This window comes from Calidris pugnax, unplaced genomic scaffold (genome assembly GCF_001431845.1).
Source record: "Calidris pugnax isolate Ruff unplaced genomic scaffold, ASM143184v1 scaffold224, whole genome shotgun sequence".
NCBI classification, from domain to species: Eukaryota; Metazoa; Chordata; class Aves; order Charadriiformes; family Scolopacidae; genus Calidris; species Calidris pugnax.
The window spans coordinates 305,074-330,370 of record NW_015090952.1 but is presented as its reverse complement, the minus strand read 5'-3'; the positions used below and the strand labels follow the sequence as shown (position 1 = coordinate 330,370).

General features: G+C 40.6%; 1 protein-coding gene across 1 annotated transcript in view; it reads right to left on the bottom strand.

The window, feature by feature from the left end:
- Positions 1-25,297, bottom strand: part of TPPP (tubulin polymerization promoting protein) — a 79,092-nt gene that overhangs the window by 52,931 nt on the left and 864 nt on the right. The window contains exon 2 of the mRNA XM_014951990.1: positions 9,696-10,010. Coding sequence (XP_014807476.1) covers positions 9,696-10,006 — 311 coding nt within the window. The 5' untranslated portion in view covers positions 10,007-10,010. The remainder of the gene's footprint in view (positions 1-9,695; positions 10,011-25,297) is intronic.

Sequence of the window (25,297 nt, the reverse complement as noted above, 5' to 3'; positions counted from 1 at the left end):
AACAGGTTGCCCAGAGAAGCTGTGGCTGCCCCATCCCTGGAGGGGTTCAAGGCCAGGCTGGATGGGGCTTTGAGCAACCTGGTCTGGTGGGAGGTGTCCCTGCCCAGGGGGGTTGGAACTAGATGGTCTTTAAGGTCCCTTCCAACTCTAACCATTCTATGATTCGATGATCATATACCATAACCAGCCCCTGACCATCGTGGTGGCTCCACACTGGGCTCATTCCAGTGTATCCATCTCTTTCTTGCACAGGGGATCACTTCCCTGTACCCGCTGCCTACACGTGTACTCATGCCACCCAGGATATGGCTACCCTTCTTTGCTGCCAAGACTCACTGGCTGCAAGGACTGCTGCTGACTCACATTCAACTGGTTGTCCATCACGATCTCCAGAGCTGCTCCCTAGACTGTCGGCCAGCTATCCAGCCTTTACCTCACCAATTTGTTGATGATGCGACTGGAACCAAGGCCTTGCCATAATGAAGGTAATAGTAGATCCCTTTGCCCACAGTGCTCATCATTTCATTATAGAACGCTATGAGGTCCATCAGGCATGGCTTGGCAAATCCAAGCCAGCTGCTCCAAATCAAGTTCTTGTCCTTTGTGTGCTGAGAAGGGGCTTCCAAGATGATTTGCTTCACAGCCTCCACAGGAACTGAGGTTACACTGACTGGCCTGTAGTTACCTGGATCCTCCTTCTTGCAGATGTGTGTGATGTTTGCCTTTTTCCAGTCACTGGGAACCTCCCCCAGGGCCTTCTGAAGATGTTAGAAAGCAGCTTTTCAAGGACATTGCCCAGCTCCTTCAGCACCCTTGGACACATCCTACCTGGTCCCATGGACTCGTGTATGCCTAATTGGCTCAAGTAATTCTTAACTCTGTCTTCATTTACTGTGGGTACTTCTTCACACCCACAAGCTCTGTTAGCAGGCTAACCTGGGAACCCTGAGGACAAGTCCTAGCAGTTGAAAAGGGAGGCCAAAAAGGGCAGTGGGTATCTCTTCCTTTTCCATGTCCCTTGTCACTAAGTCCCCTGACACACAGATCAGTCAGCTCACACTTTTGCTACCAGTGTTCTTACAGAAACCTCTCATGTTGTCCTTCACCTATCTTGCTAGTCTCAAATCAAGCCAAACTTTGGCGTTCCTCACTCAGTTCCTTCATGCAATGGCTATATTCATCCCACGTAGCCTCTCTCTACTGCCTTTTCATGTCTGAGCTCAGAAGCTCCATATTCATCCATGCTGGCCCGTTACCATGCTTGCTCAACTTCCTACACATGGGAACAGTCCATCTTTGTGTTCTGAGGACTCTGTCTGGAAGATCAACCAGCTCTCCTGGGCCCCTCTCTGCCCTCCAGGGCAGTTTTCTGCAGGAAACCAAACAAGCCAAGATCTGCCCTTCTGAAGTCCAGGTTTGTAATTCTCTTGTTATTCACCTTGCTCATTCTTCTCAGGATCTTAAACTTGCCTGGTTGCTGCAGCAAACGGCTGCCTCATCCTTTACATCTTAATCACCTTCAACTTCAATCCATGGAAAACAAAAGACAAAGTCTACATTGATGTTAAACAGCCTGGAAAATACTTGCTTGTTAATCAGTAAAATGAGGTACTTCTGTAACTAACACAGATTTCACACAGCTGCTTCTACAAATGAAAAACAGGGAATTTTAAATTATGGCGCAATATGATGAAATTATGCTGACTTAAAAAAACAAACAAACCACAAACACAACAAAAAACCAAACAAAAAAAACCCAACCCAAAATCCCTCTAAAAACCCACAAGACAAGATCTCACATCAAACCTCTACTTCTGTTCCAAACCAGTAGAAGTCCTTGTAGTCCACAAGCAGCATATGCCACGAAGTGTAGTAAATAACCAAGCAATTTGCTGTACTGTGTATAATATCATGCAGCACTCCCTATCAGCTGGGAAATGAATCATCCACCACCACATCTATAGGCTTTCACGTGATGTCTAGTCACACGAAAAGGTGTTTTTAAAATCAGCATCAGCCTACATCATTAGGGGTATGGAACTTATCCATTTTACATGCACAAAACAAGCCTGCATAACAGCAAGTGAATCTAAATCCATCTTTCCTCCCACAAGTGATCAGTTTTACTTTTAGAATTTATGCCTCGTGGCAGAAGAGGGAGAAGAGTTGCCTTGTTTTTTTAAATGAAAAGCTTTTCAAGGATAAAGTGCAGAAGGCAATATTACATTTGGCTTCTTAGATAAGAAAGGAAACAGGATCTTAATTTCAATTAAAATATAGTACAGATGACATGGTAGAGAAACACTTTCTGTCATAACTTACCTACATTTCTACCTATAACTGCCCTACTTCACAATCTGTCTGGAAGGGTGAGATTTATGAGCACAGATTATGCTCTGCATACCATTCTATATCCACTTAAAATTTATTTCCTGATGCAGACATATTAAAGTACACAAGTTAACTGTTATGCCTACTTCATGCATAAAGTAGGATTACACAAATCAGATTTTATGTCACTATTAAAAGAATCTCTCCGGTACAGAAGTAAAACACAATTTACAGCTACTATGTGCTTAATTTATGTATAAAGGCCACTTCAAACCTATTTCCATGTTTTAAAAATTTAAGAGAGGCTTCAGTAAGATCTCTGTTAAATAAAAATGGAGAGATACTTGGTTCTGAATGAGTGCAGGCATCAAAGTAATACTCCTTTCAAACACATGAAGCAAGCAAGATGTACCCTAATTGTTTGACACAAAGAGAAGACAACAATCCCTTTGTAGTTGACAAACGGGGAAAAGCACATACTGGTTCTTGCCAAGAGTTATCTTGCCAGCTGCTTTGAGCAAACATTATCTATTTTAATTCCTCCACAGTCTCCCAGCAATGGCGAGCTACTGGAACTGCTGAATTAAGACCCAGCTGGTCTCAGGTAGAAGAAACACTCCTGTAGAGACTTGAGGGATCCAGGCTGTGGGAACTAGGCTAAAGAGCTGACTGTGCAAGATGTGCTAAGGATAGACTATGGGTGGGACTGCTCCAAAGTAAGGGCACAATAAAGTGTGTTGTGAAGATTCTCCATGGGAACAAAACCTTCCTTTCTCAAAAAGATGGAGGAGAGTTTTCTGGCCTTTGGAACACATGGCTTCCTCAGCAACAAGAAAACATGTCAAAGCAACATAAGAAACTATTAATGGAATGTGAGAGGACAATTATGCTTTCACTTGATCTTTTACCAAAAATATTTTTGAGGGAGGGGAGTAAGGTATATTTACAAAGCTTCTGTAGATTAACTAGTCTTCAATAACAATCCAGTATAGAACCACAAAAATTTGTTTAAAATTTAACACATAGTAACATCAAAACAAACAAATGTTTCCATGGAGACAACTACCTAAATAAATGCTCACAATGGATCCAAGGCGTGACGTCACCCGGGCCTGCCTGCAACCATAGCAACATGCCAGTGTAAACAGAAATATTTTTATTTTTCTATCTAATAATGTCATAGAATTAGCAGTTTTATGGCAGTGCTTAAACCATATTCTTGCAGTGCTGAGTGGTAACACTTCTAAAATAAGAGCAGAGGTATTTATATCAGGGCTATTACTATTACCATATTAACTACATACAACAAGTGGAGTATGTGTATGGCATAGCTAACATATCAAATTTGCCAGAGCAGTTGTTGACCCCAATAAACAAAGAAATTTAAGTTCCTAAGGCAACATGCCAGAATGCTGGTCAGAGATCAGTAACATCTATTCTTCTTGGGTACTCTGCTTTCCTTAACGCAAAAAACCCTGAAGTTCTTAGACTGTTGTGTCTCACTGTCTTGCTGGATTAAGAAGAAGAATGCAGCCACATGTTGCTTTTCATACCAAATGCAGAACTTCTGTGCCCTTCTCCTGTGTCACCAATGAGCTTGCTTTCTCCAAGGCAACAGGATTCACTAAACCCATATTTGCACTCTGCAAGCACAATATGAGACACACAAGCCTATAAACTTTTGCAACTCTGGAAGAGTAACATAAAAGAAATAGTCAGTTAATGAGGAAAATTTCCAAGAAGGAAGACAATTGTTTCAGTTACTAAAAAGACACCCATGCAATTCCCATTCTCATGGAAACCAACCATTTTCAAATGCTATTGCATGTCTGCAAGTTGCATGACTCTAAATTCAGTAAACCCAGATAACATTATCACTCTTACTTTGCAAAATATAAAAGAAAGATGTCTATATAAGGTTCAGATAGTATGTGAAAAATGAACACTTGGAATGATCTAATATTACTAAGGCATTTATACTTAAAGCCTACATTTTAGCTGAAGCCTGACCTACAGAGAAATTGAAGTTATTATCATTACAAAAATGGTGAAATACTATTTTTGGTCACATTCCTGTGATGAAAATTTCACATAGAAAGTTTTCATAAATTACTGTTTCTCATAGAATATGTGTTACTTATCCTTGTCTTCAAGTATGGCAATGAATATAGGGACCAGTTAAAAAAAAAAATCCTTCCTACAAAGTATTTTCAGACTTTTTTAAAAACAACTGTAAGAACAGGTTTTTGAGAGAAGGGGTTGCTTCATTTTTGCCATTTGAAGAGCCAAAGCTATCCTGATAGCAATTAGCAAAAGAGGTTTTTACATTAACTTTAAGCTAGCTTTGAAATGAAAGTTTACCCTTCAACCATAGTATTACTGTTGTATAAAGTCCAACGAACATATGCTGTTGTACAGAGTCCAATATCTCAAGTCTTGACTGTGAAACTGTAAAATACAGTAAAGAAAGCTTACGTCATAATTGTATTTACAGTTATGTGCACTTCTGTTGGTTTTCCTGCATTTTTAATAGATTTCATCCCATAAGATACAGTAAAACTCTGTAATTCATTCTTCACAGTTTCTTTTGCTTTAGCAGGAGCAACATGCATAGAAAGATAATGACATCATATGAGATGCCTTAATTGTATGTTTTTATAACCTAAAAATAAATAAAAAAATTAAAAATTACTCTCCTACTTATTATAGAAACGGCAGTCTATCCACTGCAATCCAAGCATTTGTCATAAATGTAGGTGGTTTTCCTCTGGATCTCTAGGGATGCAACTTATAAATATACATGCACATGGCTCCTCTCACAAGTGGGATTTTGTCTTTTCATTTCAAGTAATTCCATTGCAAAATTCATTGCTGCTTCATTTCTTGCATTTTCTCAGCTGACAGAAAAGCTTTCTCTAAGCTTTTCTTAAAATAGAAAAGCAAAAAAAAAAGGCATTAAAAGACTTCTATTAAATCAATTTTTAACAAACAACTTAACGTTACAATCCACCAAATTGGAAGGATTTGTGATACCCTTAAGAACCTACAGATTACTGTTAAAAATACTTTGGGGGAGTGGGGGTAGAGATCACCCAATTTACATCTTTTCTTACCAAACAATGCAATTCTAGCAATTCTTTTTTCATGTCTATTACTGTGCCTTCTTTGCATTAGACCATTCCTTATCCTAAATTACATACAAATCTTGTGCTTACGTGAAGGCCTTCAGCTGGCCTTTTATGCGAGATAAATAGACAAATCCCACTTCAGTCTGACCTAAAATCCTCATGCAGAAGGAAAACAGCTTTTTGCACTTATTTTCTTATTTGTAACAAAGGTTCATCAGAATTTCCTCAACCTTTGTACCAACATAACGTTATTTGAACTGCTCTCTGAAGGCCAGACACGTAGTCCCAGCTTTGAAGAAGCATCATGGACTATTCAAAACTTTCAAAAGTTTTGTTCACCTGATTTGGCAGAGGTGAGGAGGGGGTTGTTAAGTCTACAAAAAAAAGTTCATTACTTCTCAGGACTGAACTGATAAAATCTCTCCTGCAGCAGAGGGAGTTACCAATCAGTGAATAAAACACTATCTTTCAGCAGCTCTTAGGTAAATATATCTGTTACTAATTTCCCTGTTACTTCACCCTAACTACCAGCAATGCATATATATCCTATCTATTTTCGTTTCACCTGTAACAGAACAACAAATGAAGCCTGGGAGAGTTAGCAAGATGACAAACACGGGCTTTATACACAGGCATAGTAATTCATAAATCCAAAGAATGACTCTACTAGATTAATTATTTTCTAGTGTTTGAACAACATCTGCCACTGTCATAAACTGTAAGTACAGCTGGCTCAAAACCAAACACTGGGAAAGGCGGTGACTTCCCAGGAATGGACCCAACAGAAAACCCGTTTGGAAGTTCTCTCACAATGCTAGATGGGAACTGCAGTTGGGTATGACAAATCTTTTATACTTTTTGTGTTCCCCTGGCCAGACTACAGCTGCTGAGATCCACCAGCCCCATCTCACTGAACCACTGACCGTAAGAATCCCAGGCCAAAGTCTATCTTGTGAGACACAGTCTGTCCAAAGAACCTTAAAACAACAGCCAAGCACAGAACCTTCTGATACCCATAAGCATAACTCTTATTGAGGCACAGAAGCAGTACCCTGCACTTTCTGGGGAGTTGGGAGATTCTTTTATATAGTGTTTGATGTTTTTCATTCAACGCAGACGAGGAAACACTTGGGCTGTCAAAAAACCCTAACGCTCTGCTGGGAAAAAGCTGCTTGTAAAATGGAAATGAGCAAGAGTTTATTTTGCGAGTATGCCTGTTTGGATGCATCACCAAATCTATCATTATCCTTTAGCTTCGGATTAAATGTGAAAACAAGGAAAAGTAGTTGTCTAAACATGCTCGAGGAACCCTGTATGCTCAGCCCATGCACAAGCCTCCTAAGTTACAGCATATTACTAACACTTGAGTAACTACAGCCATTAAATCTGCCCTTCTTAAAACTTCAAATACTATCTGAAGCAAATACAACCTAGACTAAAATGAATTGCTGATGTATGCTCTCAAGAATAAAAATGTAAAAAACCCCTCATCCAACACTTAAGAAAATGTGAAGTATCCCTGCTGAGAGCACACACATGAAAAAACCAGACCTCCTTAATAAAGGCAGGGAAATTTACAATAGCTGAGATTTGCTATCTGCCCTTTCAGCAATATTAATTTAAAAATAAAATAATTTTAGAAGAAGAATATATAAAGTACCTGTTACACGTACATATACCAATATTAATTTAAAAATAAAATAATTTTAGGAGAAGAATATATAAAGTACATGTTACACGTACAAATATAGGTGAGACATAAGGAAGTAATTAATACACAATTAACATAAAAAAACTTTTGCATTTGATGCAGTTATCTTCTAAACTATTAATGCTAGAGAGAGGAAAAGATGGCATTCATCTTCCAAGAGATATGACAACACTTCTCAGCAATCACAGGGGCAAGGTCTGAGAAACTGCTGATCAGGCACCTCCCGCAGAGGCAGAGACAAGAGCCTGGAGCTGATCAGAGTCCTCTGAAGAGCCACAAGGGGATACACTGACCTTACTCCTCAGCCTCAGGTCCCCACCACCTCACACTCACTCCTGTGGAACAGGACCGGATTCCTTCCAGCCCAGCAGGCACCAAAACTGATCCTTCTTTATATCTACTAACATTGCACAATGTTGTTTATTCCCTATCCTGGGGTTGTCCTATCATCAACTTGCCCAGATACCCACATGAGAGAGTAGTGCTAAGATTTATTATTTCCTGTGATGACAGATAGAGAGAAATTTTTTAAGTTGATGAAAGCCGAAGAAAGTTTGAAAATAAACGCCGGCGTTGTCTGTCATCAAATCAAGAAAGAACCAAACAGCCCTACAGCCTGAACGCCCATTTCAAATAAGCTAGTTCACTGATAGTACACCTAACTCTGGCAACACAACTTCCAAAAAAATTCAAGTAGGGCCTAAAAAAGAAAGTGGACAAATACAAGAACAAGATGGTTGGAGTGCACACATATATTCAGCTGCCTAGATAAGATCCCTGAAGAAAAAAGAAAAAAACAGAGAAAGAAAGAAGTAATGTTATTCTAACTGTGCATTTTAGACTGGACAACCTTTCAAGATCAAGGGCCTTTTCTTCTCTGCCCTTCTGTGCTGTTGGTGTACCCTGAAGGGTCAGTGCTTGTAGCAAGTTTTCCCAACTTATCCTTGTAAGCAACTCAGTTTGCAGGTCCACCCCAGCATTACACCATGGTAGTTGAGAGTCATGGGGTTGTCCTATCATCAACTTGCCCAGATACCCACATGAGAGAGTAGTGCTAAGATTTATTATTTCCTGTGATGACAGATAGAGAGAAATTTTTTAAGTTGATGAAAGCCGAAGAAAGTTTGAAAATAAACGCTGGCGTTGTCTGTCATCAAATCAAGAAAGAAAAAAACCAGCCCTACAGCCTAAACGCCCATTTCAAATAAGCTAGTTCACTGATAGTACACCTAACTCTGGCAACAAAACTTCCAAAAAAATTCAAGTAGGGCCTAAAAAAGAAAGTGGACAAATACAAGAACAAGATGGTTGGAGTGCACACATATATTCAGCTGCCTAGATAAGATCCCTGAAGAAAAAAGAAAAAAACAGAGAAAGAAAGAAGTAATGTTATTCTAACTGTGCATTTTAGACTGGACAACCTTTCAAGATCAAGGGCCTTTTCTTCTCTGCCCTTCTGTGCTGTTGGTGTACCCTGAAGGGTCAGTGCTTGTAGCAAGTTTTCCCAACTTATCCTTGTAAGCAACTCAGTTTGCAGGTCCAGCCCAGCATTACACCACAAGCCAAATAAATATTCCTACAAGCTGCAAGTACAATTAAGGGATCTTCCTTAAAGCATGTCCCTCAACACAGTGAGGTGCGAGACAATTTAAACAGTTACTGTGATAATAAAAAGCAGAAGAGACAAGGCTATTACATCAGACACCAGGGAGAAAGTGAAAATAATCCAATTCTACACACTAAGTGGGAAAAAAAAATTAGTCGGGGCTTCATACAGAATATCAGAGACAAGGCTATTACATCAGACACCAGGGGGAAGGTGAAAATAAGCCAATTCTACACACCAAGTGGGAACAAAAAAATTATTTGGGGCTTCATACAGAATATGCTGGAACAGCTGAATGTCTTTCCTTGGAATTGATGAGTTTCTGGATCAAGCCTGCTTAGGTTTTCAATTTAGGGAGAAATTTCACTAGAGCTCCAATCTGCTCACACGAGTAAGCTAAGACTACTGAGATAATCCTAACCAATTAATGAAAGCCACGGGTCTGCATCATAAATTCACCATCAGTTTGTCGTGGCCCTATACTTTAAACAGAAGTAGGTGACCATTGCCAGAACATATCCCACCTTAACCTCCGTCCTCTGAGGCTGAGTTTTGGCAAGATGCACAACTACATGCCAACTTCATACTGATACACTTCAAGAAACATTCACATCATTTACTGCAGTCAAAAAAAAAAAACCAAAAACATTTCTTGGAACAGCCTGCATTTGCCTTGATCACATCATACCTCTTTGTACAGCACAACACCTGTGACACTGAAGTGAGTTTAAGACAGCAGGACAGAAGCTGAAAGCTGTATTTTCAGACAAAGCAACAGTTTCATAAAGGAAGAAGAAAGATCAATTGCAACAAAGACATACAGTGCCTCACAATATCTGCAAGCAACAGGAGATAGATTTAGATGATATCTACAAAACACAGAGGGGAGACAAGGAACTGATGGCAGAAAGGAACTTACTTGATTTTACTGAAGACAATGTCAACATCTGTAACTGTCACGTTCTTCCCATCTATCACATGACAGTCCTTACATAGCTTTGACCAGTTCTTCCCATGCATTTCTTTTCCTGTGGCTCTTGTATCACCATGGATGGCAAATTTTCTAAAGGCCTCTTCCAGAGCACTCAATTCTCCTGCCATAGCCCCCTCGTGGGAGCTGTTTGAATCATAGGATAATCGTTTTGCTGCTCGGTCCTTTGTTGGATCTGAAGGAGACTTTGGAGGAGTCTTATTCACAGGTTTGGTTGATTTCACTTTATTGTCAGCCATTGTGCTACAAAGAAGAGGAGGGTAAACTCATTACATTAATTTGCACTAGTTAATTTTTTGTTAAGCTACAGGTTACAGTCCATGTCACAACATATGAAGAATAAGTGGTCTATAAATTTAGCAAGAACTCAGTGATCTTCACCATCAAACAACAGTCTATACACACAAATATGTAACTCTCTGCCCATCTAGGAAAAAAAAATTACAGCACATTAAAAAAAAAAAAAGGGCAGGGAAAGAACATTCCAAAATAGGGCACAAACCTAATTTCACCATCATTACATCAGCCAACAAGAGAACACTCACAGCTTGTTTCTTTTCTTTTTTTTTTAAATGGTAATCACTACAGTCACTTTACTGATTTGAATAAGAGTACACCCTTTACACTGTAAGCATTTCTACCTACTTTTTTTTTTCTGAAGGAAAAATAAGCAAACCTTTATTTTCTGGACTGTGGCTTTTAAATTATTTTTATTGAAAAATGAAATATTTTGGAAGTGCAGCAGAAATATTAATGTTATAATTCTTATGTTATATAATGCAAGGACTAACAAGTAAGGAAGCCTCAGAAATGCTTAGACAAGTTTCTCTTGTTAACAAAACCATTCATTTCTCAACTTCATGCCCTAAGAACTGTAGCTGGGGAATTCATTTGGAATGAACACATCCACGATGCAGGAGCACCGAGAAGGGAGGTCATTATTACAAAGAATAACATTCAGATTACCTTATGTTCACGGAGGATGGGTTTGCCTTTTAAAAGAAACCCTAAAGTGAGCAACAGAACATTATTTTCAGGTGTCTTCATAAAGAAGAAAGCCCTGACATGCCAGAATCACACCCAGAAGCCTTTGCCTTCTGCCCATCCACTCTTGCCTTCGCAGAAGTAAAAATCCTCAGGATAGGTGCCCCATGGGCCTGTCCCAACAGCCACATGCAGCTGTTGCCCAGACCCACATCTCTGGTCCTGCTACAAATTTTAACCCATAAAGAGGTGCTTCGGGTATCAGAATTTTGGCAAGTAGTGGATAAGGGCGAATACTTACCTTGACCATTCTTCTAAAGTCACAACTGTAGGTGGTACATGACTAACACGTGCAAAGATTGCTATGTATTTCCAGGTAAGGAAAGTTTTATTTCTGCTGCAGGTAGAAAGTTCTTTTGGCTTATGTGCTGTACTTCACTACAAACCCCCCAGCAATGGAAACCATTCTAAAATTCTTCCTCTTCTAATATTGCTTAACTTTTGTCACTTTAACAACCAAGGCTGCAACAGAACTAACCCTAACTACCTGCTACGCAGCAGTTACTGTTAAGCTTCACGATCAGAAACAACCTTTTAATAAAGAATAGACTAAAAGACCTTTGTCTTTTACACTTGAGCAAATTCTGCACAGCACTCCACAGCACTCCTGTCTATTTTTAAAAACATTCAAGTAAATGCTTAAAAACATTGCTGTGTCTTAAGCTTGGGGATCCTTCCATTTCGTTTACGCTGTCAGCACAAGTTTTGGCCAACAAGCCAAAATGCTAAATTAAAATTAATACGACAGGAATTACTAACTGTAGCCTGAGAGTTATATGTGCATCTATGAAATCCATGATAAAGAACTTATTGGTTTTTTTTATATAAGGATAAAGGGGGGAAGAGTTTGAAAATGAACAGTTAATTAAAACGATTAAAATGTAACCAATTCCCATTTGTATTTCCTTTGCCCCCTGCCCGCTCCCCAAAGAACAGCAATTTTACCTCAATAAACTTTTCTGAAAGTCTCCCAACTGAAACTCCAAACCAGTAAGACCCACAGTAAATAGTAAGCTACTACAAGTATTACAGATGCATATATTTTCACCAAAATAGTGTCTAGATTAGTTTAAATTGACTCATCAGGCTACACACGTTCTTTTGCTACCGAAACGGTGGTGAGAGAACATAAGAAGAAAACAAAACACTGCTGACACAATCTGTACAAAAGAGAATTACATTAAAAATCAGATCACGATTCTGTCTTGGAGGAAGTTTGACTTCCACAAGTAGAAGTCTCTTTCAAGATTTCACCACTTCAAATCCACTGGAGCTGGAAAATAGAACCAGAAATTTTCCAAACTAACTGGTGACAGACAGACAGAAGGCATCAGTGAAAAGCAAAGTCTGTATAGGACAGTAAAACCTGAAGTTACCTCCATAAGCAGTTACCTCTGTAACAGGACACAAGAAGACGGAGATCTGCTATAGTAAAGTGTGTACAGCTGATAGCATTTTGCAATTTTATCTTCTGCCAAATAAACATCCCAAGAGATTTTTGGGGATAGCCCCCCTCTTGCTCTTAGCAATTCTGTCAAGAAGTTATACTCGGAGCGAATATCCTCGAAAGACATAACAAAATTGCACAGTTCACAAGCTATAAGCAAGAAAACCTCTGTGCCACTCTGTCTCATCTGAAGTTAGGAAAAAAAATAATAACTACATGCCTACATTTCTACGTATCTCCTGATAAAAATCTTTCCTTTGCCAGTGCCAGTTCCTTGCTGGCCAACTGCGCCTAATCCCATGTCACTCATAACCATAACTCAACTTCGCACAGCACAGCGGAAATGTGTTTTTAAAAGCTATTAGTGATTTCAAATCATGAGCTGAATCCCACACTTGAAAGGCTTCTGATTTTCTGAATGGTGTGATTTTTAAAATTATCACATTATTTTTTCATTCATACTAGTGTCTTACACTGTCTTCAATATGATAGCTGTATCTATTAAATATTTTTTTATTTACTTTCAGTTGCTAATAAATTAAAAATTTATAAACTTGGTACAGGAAAAATGCGTAAAGGACCGTATTTAGCCTTGAGAAAGAGTTCACTTTTTGACTTAGTTCTCTGACATCAATAAATTAACTTTGTATTGGGGTGTTTTGAGTTGTTCTGGGTCGGGGGGGAACGGGAGACGCTCTATAGAAAAGGCTTCAGTTTTGAATGTTGAAATCTGGTATGCAAAGCAGACCTAATTGAAAGAAATCCTCACCATCTAAAGCAGGTCAAGGATTGATTAAAACTTGGGCTCTGTTGAGGTTGCCAAAAATTGGCATGCATGGTTCACCAAGAAAAACAATATAATTACAGTTTACTTGTTAAAATCCCACCTAATCGCATGAAATTTACTAAAAAGAAGCTACCTGGTTTATGAAAACACTGACCTAGCCTCAACTTAAAATTTTGTTTCATAACACTAATGACAACACACTCTGCAGAGAAATATATTCATTAATATACTATATTAGAAAGCAAAGAATTGCACAACACAGAATATGAAATCAGATTTTTAATGGGGTCGGTTCCTTTAACTTTTTTTAGTGATTAGAGACAAGGAAGGAGATCATGCCATCCTGAAGAAAGGGATATAGAGAATAACCTGTTTGCCAAAAGTTCAAGATCAAATACAGTTTTCAGTCTTCCTCATTCATTTTGTCCCCGGACAAAGGCGTCAGAAGGTGCTTGCTAGCTTCTGCTAGAAGTAAAGACTAGCAGTAATTTGAGGAGATGCCACAACAGGGTGATAGGTGGAAGTGACAAAAGAAACTCTGAAATACCAATGCTAAAATTTGGCGAAACAAAATTAAGCCCCTGTTCAAAAGCATCAGCTGTGTAGATGCCAACTACAACAATCAGAGCTAAGCAAAGACACGCCTTTCATCACCATCCAAAAAGTCTAACGCCCACAGTTAGATAATACTACGTTTCCAGAGCCAGCAGAGGGAAGGAAGGAGGGACGAGCCACCAGTCACATCCTCTCAAAATACTGCTGGCTCCAACCTAGCAGGTCCACATCACCAAAAGCAACCCATCTAAGATGTTAAGAAAGAGGTATAAGCAGATGCTAGAGTTCAGAAGGCTTCGTGAAAGAACAACTGTCTGCAAAAAAAAAAACAACCCAGAGTTCCAGAAACCCACAGAATATTTAGCCAACCAGGTGTTGTGTTATGAACTGCTACAGTCTGTGTCACGAAATACTCCTTTAGTATCATGAAACAACAGTTCTTGTCCCTTCTCTCACTCTACAATAGGTAAATTATACAGTACATAGAGATATCTATACAGAGACTAAGCTAGGGATCAAACTGACTGAGGTCATGGCTAACTCATGCTAAAATAGACTGAAAATGCAGATCTGTGTTCTTAGCCCATGCCTAATCCATTAGAAAAAGTTCTCTCGTATCATCAAACTTCCTTTCAGCCAGAGAGACTACAATACATACTCATCTGCAGACAGACAGAGAGAGAACTAACCTAGATAAAGTCACATATCAATCTGGATTCTCTCAAAAATGAGGGGACAAGCAGATAGTGCTCCTGTGAATGCCAATTGCCAGTGCACAGATAGCAGGTACATGTAAATATAACCTAGATAAAGTCACATATCAATCTGGATTCTCCCAAAAATGAGGGGACAAGTAGATACTGTTCCTGTGAATGCCAATGCACAGATAGCAGGTACGTCTAAATAAGCCCAAACCCTCAGTACTGGCCAGCTGTCAGCTCTTCTCAAAGTTTTTATATCAATTTACACTCTTTCACTTATCCACATCTGCTCCAGGTGTCAGCATACTGCAGGAATTCTGGTATGGCTTTGACTTAGATTTAGGGAAATTGCTGTTACAAGCAATCCATCTCTCGAAACCATCAAGGAAGACCTGAAGACTTAATAAAACACGGAGTATTTTCACCAACAATTTCAGCAACTTCTGCAACTCTACAGAATATTCCTCCCTGAGTAGAATTCCCTGTGGCACCTTCCCTGCCCTGAGAACTAACGTATGGCTGATCTGCCAGGAGCTGCAGACAGGTTAGTGTTGGGAAGAGAAGTTAGTATCGCTGCAATATCACCAACAGGGAAACCAAAGCAGAGGGATGAAGAAACACAACTGTTCTGCTGCCGCAGTTCAGAACATAATGAGGACCCTGGGATCCATACTCTACACTGCTTTAATTATTAGGCCACGTAGAGCTGGTACATGGTTGTGTGGAGTGCTCTGAAGTGTTATGAAAATCCCTGACTCTATGGAGGAAATATAAATATAGTCTCACTAGCTGTAAATGTATTAACCCAGTTTATGATCTCCACACCAAAAAAAAAAGCTTTTAAAAAAAAAATCAACAGGAAACTATCAAAGGCGTGAATGCCTAGCTTTTTGGAAAAAAAATGTTTTTTTTTTAAAAAAAAAAAAGATCAACAGGAAACTATCAAAGGTGTGAATGCCTTTTTGGGCTACACCATATACTTTGTCATCTATTCTGTCTAGCTTGCCCCTAGCATGCTCTGAATATCCTCTCTCAATATAAGTGGAGTTGCTTTCATTTGCAGCAGGTATCACAAAACCAGTTTTTAATGGAAGTCTTCTTGCAGCATTAACTGCCACGGAAATGACTAAGAGCATATTTGTCTAAGACAGCACAAAAGACTACTACAGTAAACACTTATTCCTGTCTCAGATACAATCCAGTTAATAGAAAGGGCAGCTATTGTAAAACCGTTTGTTCTTTAGAATATCTACCAACCAAAAATTGGCTAAAATGAGGTCAACAGTCCTGTGCATGTGCCAACCTTATTTCTCACACACAACACCTAGAATCATAGAATCATACAATGGTTAGAGTTGGAAGGGACCTTAAAAATCATTGAGTTCCAACCCCCACTAGACCAGGTTGCTCCAAGCCCCATCCAGCCCGGCCTTGAACCCCTCCAGGGATGGGGCAGCCACAGCTTCTCTGGGCAACCTGTTCCAGTGTCTCACCACCCTCACAGCAAATAATTTCTTCCTAGTATCTAATCTAAATATACTCTCTTCCAGTTTAAAACCATTACCCCTTGTCCTGTCACTCCAATCCCTGACAAAGAGTCCCTCCCCATCTCTCCTGTAGCCCCTTCAGGTACTGGAAGGCCACTAAAAGGTCTCCCTGGGGCCTTCTTTTCTCCAAGCTGAACATCCCCAACTCTCTCAGCCTGTCTTCATAGGAGAGGTGCTCCAGCCCTCTGAGCATTTTGTGGCTTTCCGCTGGACCCATTCCAACAGGTCCATGTCCTTCCTAGTTGCATTGTAACTTGCAACTTAACTCCACAAGTCCCCAAAGTTATGTTTACACTGAGCATCAGGGTCATCCTCGAGCTAAAATCCAGCATCTGCAGTGCAAATTCCTCATCTTGAGCCCAAAGAGAAGTAACTTGGATAAAACAGCCCTAAAATGGAATCTCTGCTCAAGTTTTCAATTTTTCAATAGCCCTGATCTGTCCTCAAGAGGAGAGGTGCTCCAGCCCTCTGAGCATTTTGTGGCTTTCCGCTGGACCCATTCCAACAGGTCCATGTCCTTCCTAGTTGCATTGTAACTTGCAACTTAACTCCACAAGTCCCCAAAGTTATGTTTACACTGAGCATCAGGGTCATCCTCGAGCTAAAATCCAGCATCTGCAGTGCAAATTCTTCATCTTGAGCCCAAAGAGAAGTAACTTGGATAAAACAGCCCTAAAATGGAATCTCTGCTCAAGTTTTCAATTTTTCAATAGCCCTGATCTGTCCTCAAGTTCTTAACCCCTTCTACCATGTGCTCCAGCAACTACACACCAAAAATCTACAGATTGAAAAAAGGACTAAAATTACAGCACATTGTCTTTTTGCTGTTGTTTTTACGCAAAGTCCAAGATTCTGCTTTACAGTCACACCATAGAGCTTTGGCCACAAGGTAGAGTGGAGATGGCACCATAACTGTACCCTAAACATCCACCAAGATAGAAGTTGATTGCTTAGTTCTCTTCTGCAGGTCTTTTTGCTGTTGTTTTTACGCAAAGTCCAAGATTCTGCTTTACAGTCACACCATAGAGCTTTGGCCACAAGGTAGAGTGGAGATGGCACCATAACTGTACCCTAAACATCCACCAAGATAGAAGTTGATTGCCCAGACAGTATTTCTGCAACCTCTTTGCTCCCCAGCAATTCCCTTGAGCGTTTCATCTCCATGATTTGTTAAGTGAGAAGGGCAAGCAGGTAATCCACAGCCCAAACCCTAGACTTATAAGCAAAGATACTGTTCTACTATCTGCAAAATGCTACCAGCAGGTTAAAAATAATAAAGTTTAAAAATCTTACAAGCTTTCTATTCCATTTTTGCTACTACTTAAGCTAACTGTGCAGGCTTTCCAACACTTTGTAATGGGTATTCAGACCAAAAAATTCCCTAGCTCATGGGCAAATTTCATCCAGCTAATCTTCCTTGCATCCTCACGTTCCAAAGGGTAGAAAACACAACAGATTCATCTCAAAAGCATCTATACATCTCTTTAGTTGGCCAAGAAAAATAGGATGCTGTATGCAGTCAGATAGCATCTCTCATGTATGTGATCACATCAGACATTTGAATGAATGCTCAAGAAAACAGTAGCTAGGAATCTACTGGTTTTATTGAAAACTAAAAATAGAGCAGGGGGAAAGGAGAGAGATGGTAGACCCCTCGCAATGCAGTTACCACAGCCAGCAAGCTGAGATAAGTCTGGTATTGCATAAAGATTTGAAGAACCACATATTTTTAACATTAACAATTTTACTTCTGTTTTAACCTCAGAATAAGCTTCCTCTTTCTGCACCATTCTCTTACAAATGCTTCAGCCTCAGCCTCCCCACACCTACATTCTCGGCTCCTCAGCCTAGTCAAACTACCAGCCTTCTTCAAGATATTTTTCAGATGGTCTTAAACCTGAAAGGTAGAAAACAGGTATACTGCAAAAAATTCTGCCCACAGGCACACACCTCAGTTGTTTTATGGTAATTGTAACCTGGTTTTGTCTTCCATTCTCCTGTTAATCCTTCCTGCACATCAAGCATTAGTAAGCATGCAAGTGTTTAATATGTAATTTTTATCAGACTCTGTTTCTGCAGTGTTGGTGGCTACAAGTAGTTGCCATCCAAAATTTTCTAAGATCTTCCAGCCAGCCCAAGCAAAAAAAAGAAAGCAACTTTTCAATGAGCATGAGAGGTGCTATTTTTATGAGTGAATTGGATTAATTATCAAACTGTGCAAGGCATTTGAGTTTGTCTGACTGCATCTGTTTTATTTTAGGACTCGATCTATCGTCCTCATGATTTAAAAATGTTACAGAATTGCAGTTAGAGGGAATACTCATTTATTTTCTGTCTGTAATTATTTATGCCAAATAAAAATAGCAGAGACAAAGTACAGCAGATGGAATCTTTTTCCCACATTTTCGCATAAACATTCAAGCTGAGGGAAGGGATAAACAGCTGGAGAAATGCAACATCCTCCTAATAAAATGCAACGCTTTAGACAATGCTCTTAAAGCTTTCCTTAAGCTGCCTTCACAGCTACCAGTAGGAACCAGAGTTAAGCATTTCTCTTTTGAGTTCTGCTCTGGGCATATCTCTCCACACGTGATGCTCAAGTGAATCAGAGCCATCCATTTTCCCTAGTACATACAAGTGAATCAGAGCCATCCATTTTCCCTAGCACATAACAGAACCATAGAATTCTCTGGGTTGGAAGGGACCTTTGAGATCATCTAGTCCAAGCATCAACCTAACTCTGATAAAAACCATCACTAAACCATGCCTCTAAGCACTATGTCAACCTGGCTTTTAAGTCCCTCCAGGGATGATGCCTCAACCCCTTCCCTGGGCAGCCCAGTCCAAGGCTTAAGAACCCTTTCCGTGGAAACATTTTTCCTAATATCCATCCTTAACCTCTCCTGGTACAACTTGAGGCCATTTCCTCTTGTCCCATGGCCTGTTCCTTGGGAGAAGAGACCGACCCCCCCTGGCTACACCCTCCTTTCAGGGAGTTGGAGAGAGCAAGAAGGTCTCCCCTCAGCCTCCTTTTCTCCAGGCTGAATGCCCCCAGCTCCCTCAGCCTCTCCTCACAAGACTTACTCTCCAGACCCCTCACCAGCTTCGTTGCCCTTCTCTGCTGCAGCCCCTCAATGTCTTTTTTGCAGGAAGGGGCCCAAAACTGAACAGAAAGAAGGAGGAAAAAGAGCAGAGAACACTGCAGACCAAGCAAAGCTAACATAACTCTAGCGACATTTAAACCCACCTTTCCTTAAAGATAATTAAATCATTTCATAGGCTTGATGAGAAACTGCATGGCTGAACCTCAAGTTCTCTGTGCACAAGGGCAAGGCTGGCTGGGTCATGCAGCTGCACCAAGATCTTCAGTAGGACACACACAGAGTAACAAAAAAGTCGTCCACTGTACCTCTTTAGCAAAATAGTATTTCAGACTGGTATATGCCATTAAAGGAGCAACCTCAGGAAACACATTATCAAGCACAGAGATCATTCTGACTGCTGGAAAAATGGCTGTTACTATTCTATTTCTAAAAACTGCCGCTATCCACCTACAAGTTTCATTCTTGGTAACCAACATTCCTTCACTCCAAAGAAGCACTTCATAAAATATCACCTCTTTACATATGTATAAATGAAACACCCATATACCTCTATCAGCGATACTTCTATTAAATGTTTCTCTTAAAAGACACACGTTCACCTGACAACACTTAAAACTACGCAAAAACTCTTTATCTAACTAAATAACTCTTAAGGAACTCTACAATATACTGTAATACCACTGTTTAACTTACACAAGGTTTCAACTATGAAGGCAAAAGCACAAACACAGGCATCCACCACCCATTTATATACTGGTGAATTCCTATCATGCATTTTTTTTTTAATTATGTGACTATCCCATTAGAGGATTCCGCTTACTAAGTATTCATCCTGGGCTCTGCTGGGCTGCTACCCTATCATGGGGTGATGAAGAAATGACCTGGATACAACCATTCTGCAATTCCACACACAAGCCAGTGTCTAGAACAGCCTTCACAGAAGGAAGGGAACTTTTTGAAAAGGAAGAAAAAGATATTCACACTGATTAAAGCACAACAAAAAAGGAGCCTCAACTGTTCAGATGAGGTATTTTTTCATGGCATATCAAAAAAGGACTTGGGAATCACAGATCCCAGAAGACTAAGACAATAGCTGCTCTCCACAGGAGTTAGTCATACAACTGATTTAAAGCTCCCTGAGCCTATCATCACCTCAGAATTAGTTAAGTATAGATTCCCCAACTCGTAACATTACCATTGAAGAGTTTTCTTAGCTTCATTTCTTCATACAGTATACATGGTCCCCCTCCCACCATCCCCATCCAGAGCAGACTACTACTTTGAACTTCCATAGCATCCATTCAAAATACCTCTGCAGAAGCCATGAGTAATCAAGATTCCCTCCATGAAGAAAATTAGAGATTGTACAGCAAGGTGATCACTTCAAACACCAGTAAGACAGGGGGCTTTGTGTACCACCTATAGTTAAAAATACCGAGAGAACCAAGTTGATGCTATTGACAGGGATAGAATTAGATCAAAGAAAAACCAAGCTAACAGAGACTTACAGGCTTTGAAAGCACCGTAAGATTTAATAGTCACAAAGCATCACCTCTGAAAGAAGACCTGGAGATTGTATTAGAGCTACAAAATCATGAGACAAGATGCTTTACCATAAGAGACTTAAAGAATTGCAGCAATGTAATTTGTCAGTTGATTGAAGTCACTTCAGTGAGGTACCCAAATATCTTTGTAGAGAAACTGCATCATATACTAAATGGCTCTTTACTGTCAAAGGTATCAAAAAACTCATCAACAGCTAAAAATTCAGGCTACACCAATGGAAATTAGGAATAGGACATCTTTAGGGAAAGAAAAATCAACCACTGAAAATACTAAACGTAAGCTACAAGAATAGCAGCAAATACTTCACATCCTGACAACTGCACATCACCCTCCAATTAATACAGAAAATACATGTAGTCAAGGATCTCCGAAAGACAGACTTTTATCAACTGCACATTATTGGTCTCAGAGAACTAACTGAAAATAACTAATGCATGAGTCAGATTAGATTGTCTAAAGATTGCTTATGTTCTTAAAGTCTGCTGCTTCAGTTTTGTCTGAATACAAAAAAATAAACTAACTTTTAAGTACAGATTTTTTTCAACTACCTACAGCCCAGAACAAAATAGGAGGGGAATACTTGCCTTACTAAATCATCAATAAGTTCTTTCACATCTATAAGCTCCTGCAAGATGAACTGCTTGAGTACTGGTTCTTCTGACAGTGAAATCAGCTGAGACAGGCAGATGCAGATTTTCTTTTAATTTAAAAATGAGCAGAGTCATCAACAACTAAAGCATGAGCAAGGCCTCTGAGCATTTTCATTTCCATCGCAAGAATTTGCTTAGCGCTGATCCAACAGACCACCATTCCTCAACTCTGCATTTAAGAACTTGTTCGAACTAAGACTGCATCCCCCAGACATTCAAGCAAAAACTGTTATGTCCTTCATTATTATTACTATTTTCAGTTTCTCTGTCCTCATTTTGCTGAAGGCTCCAGTATTCGAACACTGACACACAGATATATTCTTAAGATTAGCCAAACTGGACAGGAATTAACTTCCTAAGATTATTTAAGACAGTTGTACTGCAGATTGATTTTTGTCTTATCATCTTCTACCCAGGACAAGGTACTCAGGACAATATAAGGCAAGGGAAAGATGAGGAGGAAAAGAAAAAGAAGGAGGAACCTTAAGACAACAGGCAAGAGTAAGAAAGAACCTACGTTTCTCCATATCTGCCTTAGAGTCCTAACACAGTTCAGTTTGCTTCTGCTAAGAGGGAATCTTAATTGCCCACCCACTCCACATAGTAACTAACAACAGATAAAAACTCCTCATCTGTTTTGATGGACATACCACTGTGAGCCAAGAAAAATGACCAGCACAACATCAGTCTGCTCTGCTCCATGTAAACACCAAGTCAGAAAAAGAGCCCTGAAGGCTGCAAGTACTTGCCCTGTACCACGTGCACAGGCCCTCTGCACTTAAAGACCGTATCTATTATCTAGGGAATTTTACCAATAACATCCTCTCAACACACAGTTACTTCCACTACTATTTCCAAGTATTCAACAAGGGCAAGTGTAGGCTCCTGCACCTGGGAAGGAATAATCCCAAATACCAGTACAGGTTGGGGGCTGACCTGCTGGAGAGCAGCTCTGCAGAGAGAGGCCTTGGAGTCCTGGTGGGCAACAAGTTGACCATGAGCCAGCAATGTGCCCTTGTGGCCAAGAAGGCCAATAGCCCCCCGAGATGCATTAAAAAGAATGTGGCCAGCAGGTCGAGGGAGGCTCTGCCCTGGTGACTCCATCTGGAGTCCAGTTCTGGGCCCTTCAGTTCAAGAAGGACAGGGAACTACTAGAAAGAGTCCAGTGGAGGGCTACCAAGATGATCAAGGGAATGGAGCACCTCTCTTATGAGGAAAGGCTGAAAGACCAGGGTCTGTTTAGCCTGGAGAAAACTGAGAGTGGATCTCATTAATGCTTATAAATATCTACAGGGCAGGTGTCAAGAGGATGAGGTCAGGCTCTTCTCAGTGGTGCCCAGTGGCAGGACAAGGGGTGACGGACACAAGCTGGAACACAGGAAGTTACATCTCAACATGAGGAGAAACATCTTAGAGGGTACCAGTCCCCTGGAACAGGCTGCCCAGAGAGGTTGTGTATTCTTCTTCTCTGGAGACATTGAAAACCCGCCTGGATGCATCTCAGTGGTGCCCAGTGGCAGGACAAGGGGTGACGGACACAAGCTGGAACACAGGAAGTTACATCTCAACATGAGGAGAAACATCTTAGAGGGTACCAGTCCCCTGGAACAGGCTGCCCAGAGAGGTTGTGTATTCTTCTTCTCTGGAGACATTGAAAACCCGCCTGGATGCAGTCCTGTGCAACCTGCTCTGGGTGAACCTGCTTTGGCAGGGAAGCTGGACCAGATGGTCTCCGAAGGTCCCCTCCAACCCCTATAGTTCCCTGATTCTGTGAAAATTAAGCAGCTTGAAGATAAAATGTTTCATATTGGATTGATGTAGATTATGCTTTTTTTTATTATTTTATTTCAACTTTCAGCATTTAGTCAAGTTAAATACATTTATAAATTCTCCCAAAATCAAGCCTCTATTTATGAGTCCCAAGAATACCCTTTGATACCAGAACTTCCCTCACAGAAGTGTGCGAGTCTTACATTAAAGTCTACAATTCCTTTTGCTCTAACACACGAGAAAGAGAAAACACACAGCTGGATAATGCACACACATGTACCAAATGCATCCTCCCTAACAACTCCTCCTTAGCAACACCTGCATTCCCTTTTTTGTACCACTCGGTGTCTCGTTCTGTGTTTTGGATCATAATATTTTGTTCCATGGTCATACTGCACCTACCACGTTAGTGCAGGTCCCTGATCACAGCTGCCAGACACTATGGCAATACAAACAGTAAGCAAAATATTTCTTTTCAACTAACTGGCAGAGGCACCTAAAAGCACTTATGCCCATAGTAGTCATGCCAGTATGGCAGAGAAACACCAGGGATGAAAATTATATACCTCCATTTAATTTCAGTTACACACAGCACAAAAATGGATTTCAGAGGGAGAAAAACACCTCCATTTGTTGCTTGCTGAAAAGAGATCATTTAATTTATGCAAAGGCAACATGCTGTATCCGTGCACAAATAAAAAGGACAGGAATGTGAATACAGTCACATTCTCACACTCACAACTTACATAATCAAAGTATGCACAGCAAGAAAAATATCTGATATTATTTTAATTTGCATCTTAGCTTATCTCCTGAGGGGAAGTTATCAAGCTTAAACATTGCATGGTTTAGTCTCTAAAGCATTCTGAAAATATATTAAGTACAATTAATTGCCTCTTCCTATAATCAGAATACACTAATCAACATAAATTGACATAACTGCCTGCCTGCCTGCCTCCTGCCTCCTTAAAAGAGCTGTCTTGTTTGTTTGTTTTCTTTTTTCAAATTAAGCACAAGGAAACTCAAGAAGTAAAAATAAATTCTATCATATAGCTGCCTACAGAAAGTAACTGGAATGAATGTATCTCCTATAAAAATTAAATAAAAATACATTCTTTTTCACCACAGTCAATCCACAGTTTAAACTGGGCACAGAAACAACTTCTTGCTGGATGTATATTTCCATTTATAAAGACCTTTTCTTACATTTACAAGGGTCAAGTGCAAGCACCGCAGGAGATTCCTATGTGAACTTTATCTGCAATTTGATCCTTGCATGGCACGCTGTCTAAGCATTACACTGTACTATGATTTAATACTGGACACACACTTCAGCAGTTACAAATGATGGACTATTTAAAGGCATATGACTGTGACCCAGAGAGGTACAAAAGCATCCAAAATAGCATTTTATTTCAGTTTTGGGAGGGGTGAGTCTAAGTCGGGATAGGGCCCATAAAAAAACATACTTTGAAAAAGAAGCTGCTCATCACTAGGGTTAAAAAAAAAAAAAATGGCCATCGACATTTTAGAAATAGGTTGTATACATTCGATAAACAGCCATTCTAATTTAAGGCTGAGACTATGAGAGTGCATAGGTATCTCTCCATTTTTCCCCAAAATTTTCACAGCACTAGAGGAAAAAAACACCCCCAAACCTGTTTCATTATCTTGCTAACACTTGCCAGCCTTCTAGAGCATGCCATTTAATGATGCCAGTTGAGAAAACAGCGCGAGAACCCCCCCCCCAACACAGCACCTGATGCCGCTTGGTTGTCATGGAGGACGCCATATAGGGGCGGCTCTCGCAGACAAAGCCTCTTCATTCGAAAAATACGAATTTTTTTTAAAAAATACAAATCGTTTTTACCCATCAATCGCCATAAAAAGGGGAGGGGGGGGTACTAAAACCACCAAGCAGCAGCTGAGGCTTCGCCGGTCGCCTCCAGATAATGGCCGGTGCGTGCGCAAGGTGGATCTCTCTCCCCCCGGCTCCTCCGGGAGACGCCCGCAGGCAGAGCCGGGCTCGACAGCATCGTACCCCACCATCCCCGTCCCCCCCGGTCCCTCCGGTGCCACCGGGAGCCGGGAAACGGGTCCGTGTTACACATCCCCCCCGCCGCCTCAGCTTGCCCCTCACAGGTTGCGGCCGCGCATCCACTCCCCCCACTCCCCTCACCCCGGTGGCGGCAGGCGATGCGGCCCGTCTCCGCTCCCCGCCGCTCTCCCCTCCCTCCCCCGGGGAAAGACGCAGAAGAAGAACGGGGAGGGAGAGCCAGGGGTTAATCCTGCGGAGAAAAGCGCTGCCGCCGCCGCCGCCTCGCCCGCAGCCCCCCGCCGCCCTTACATAACGGCGGGG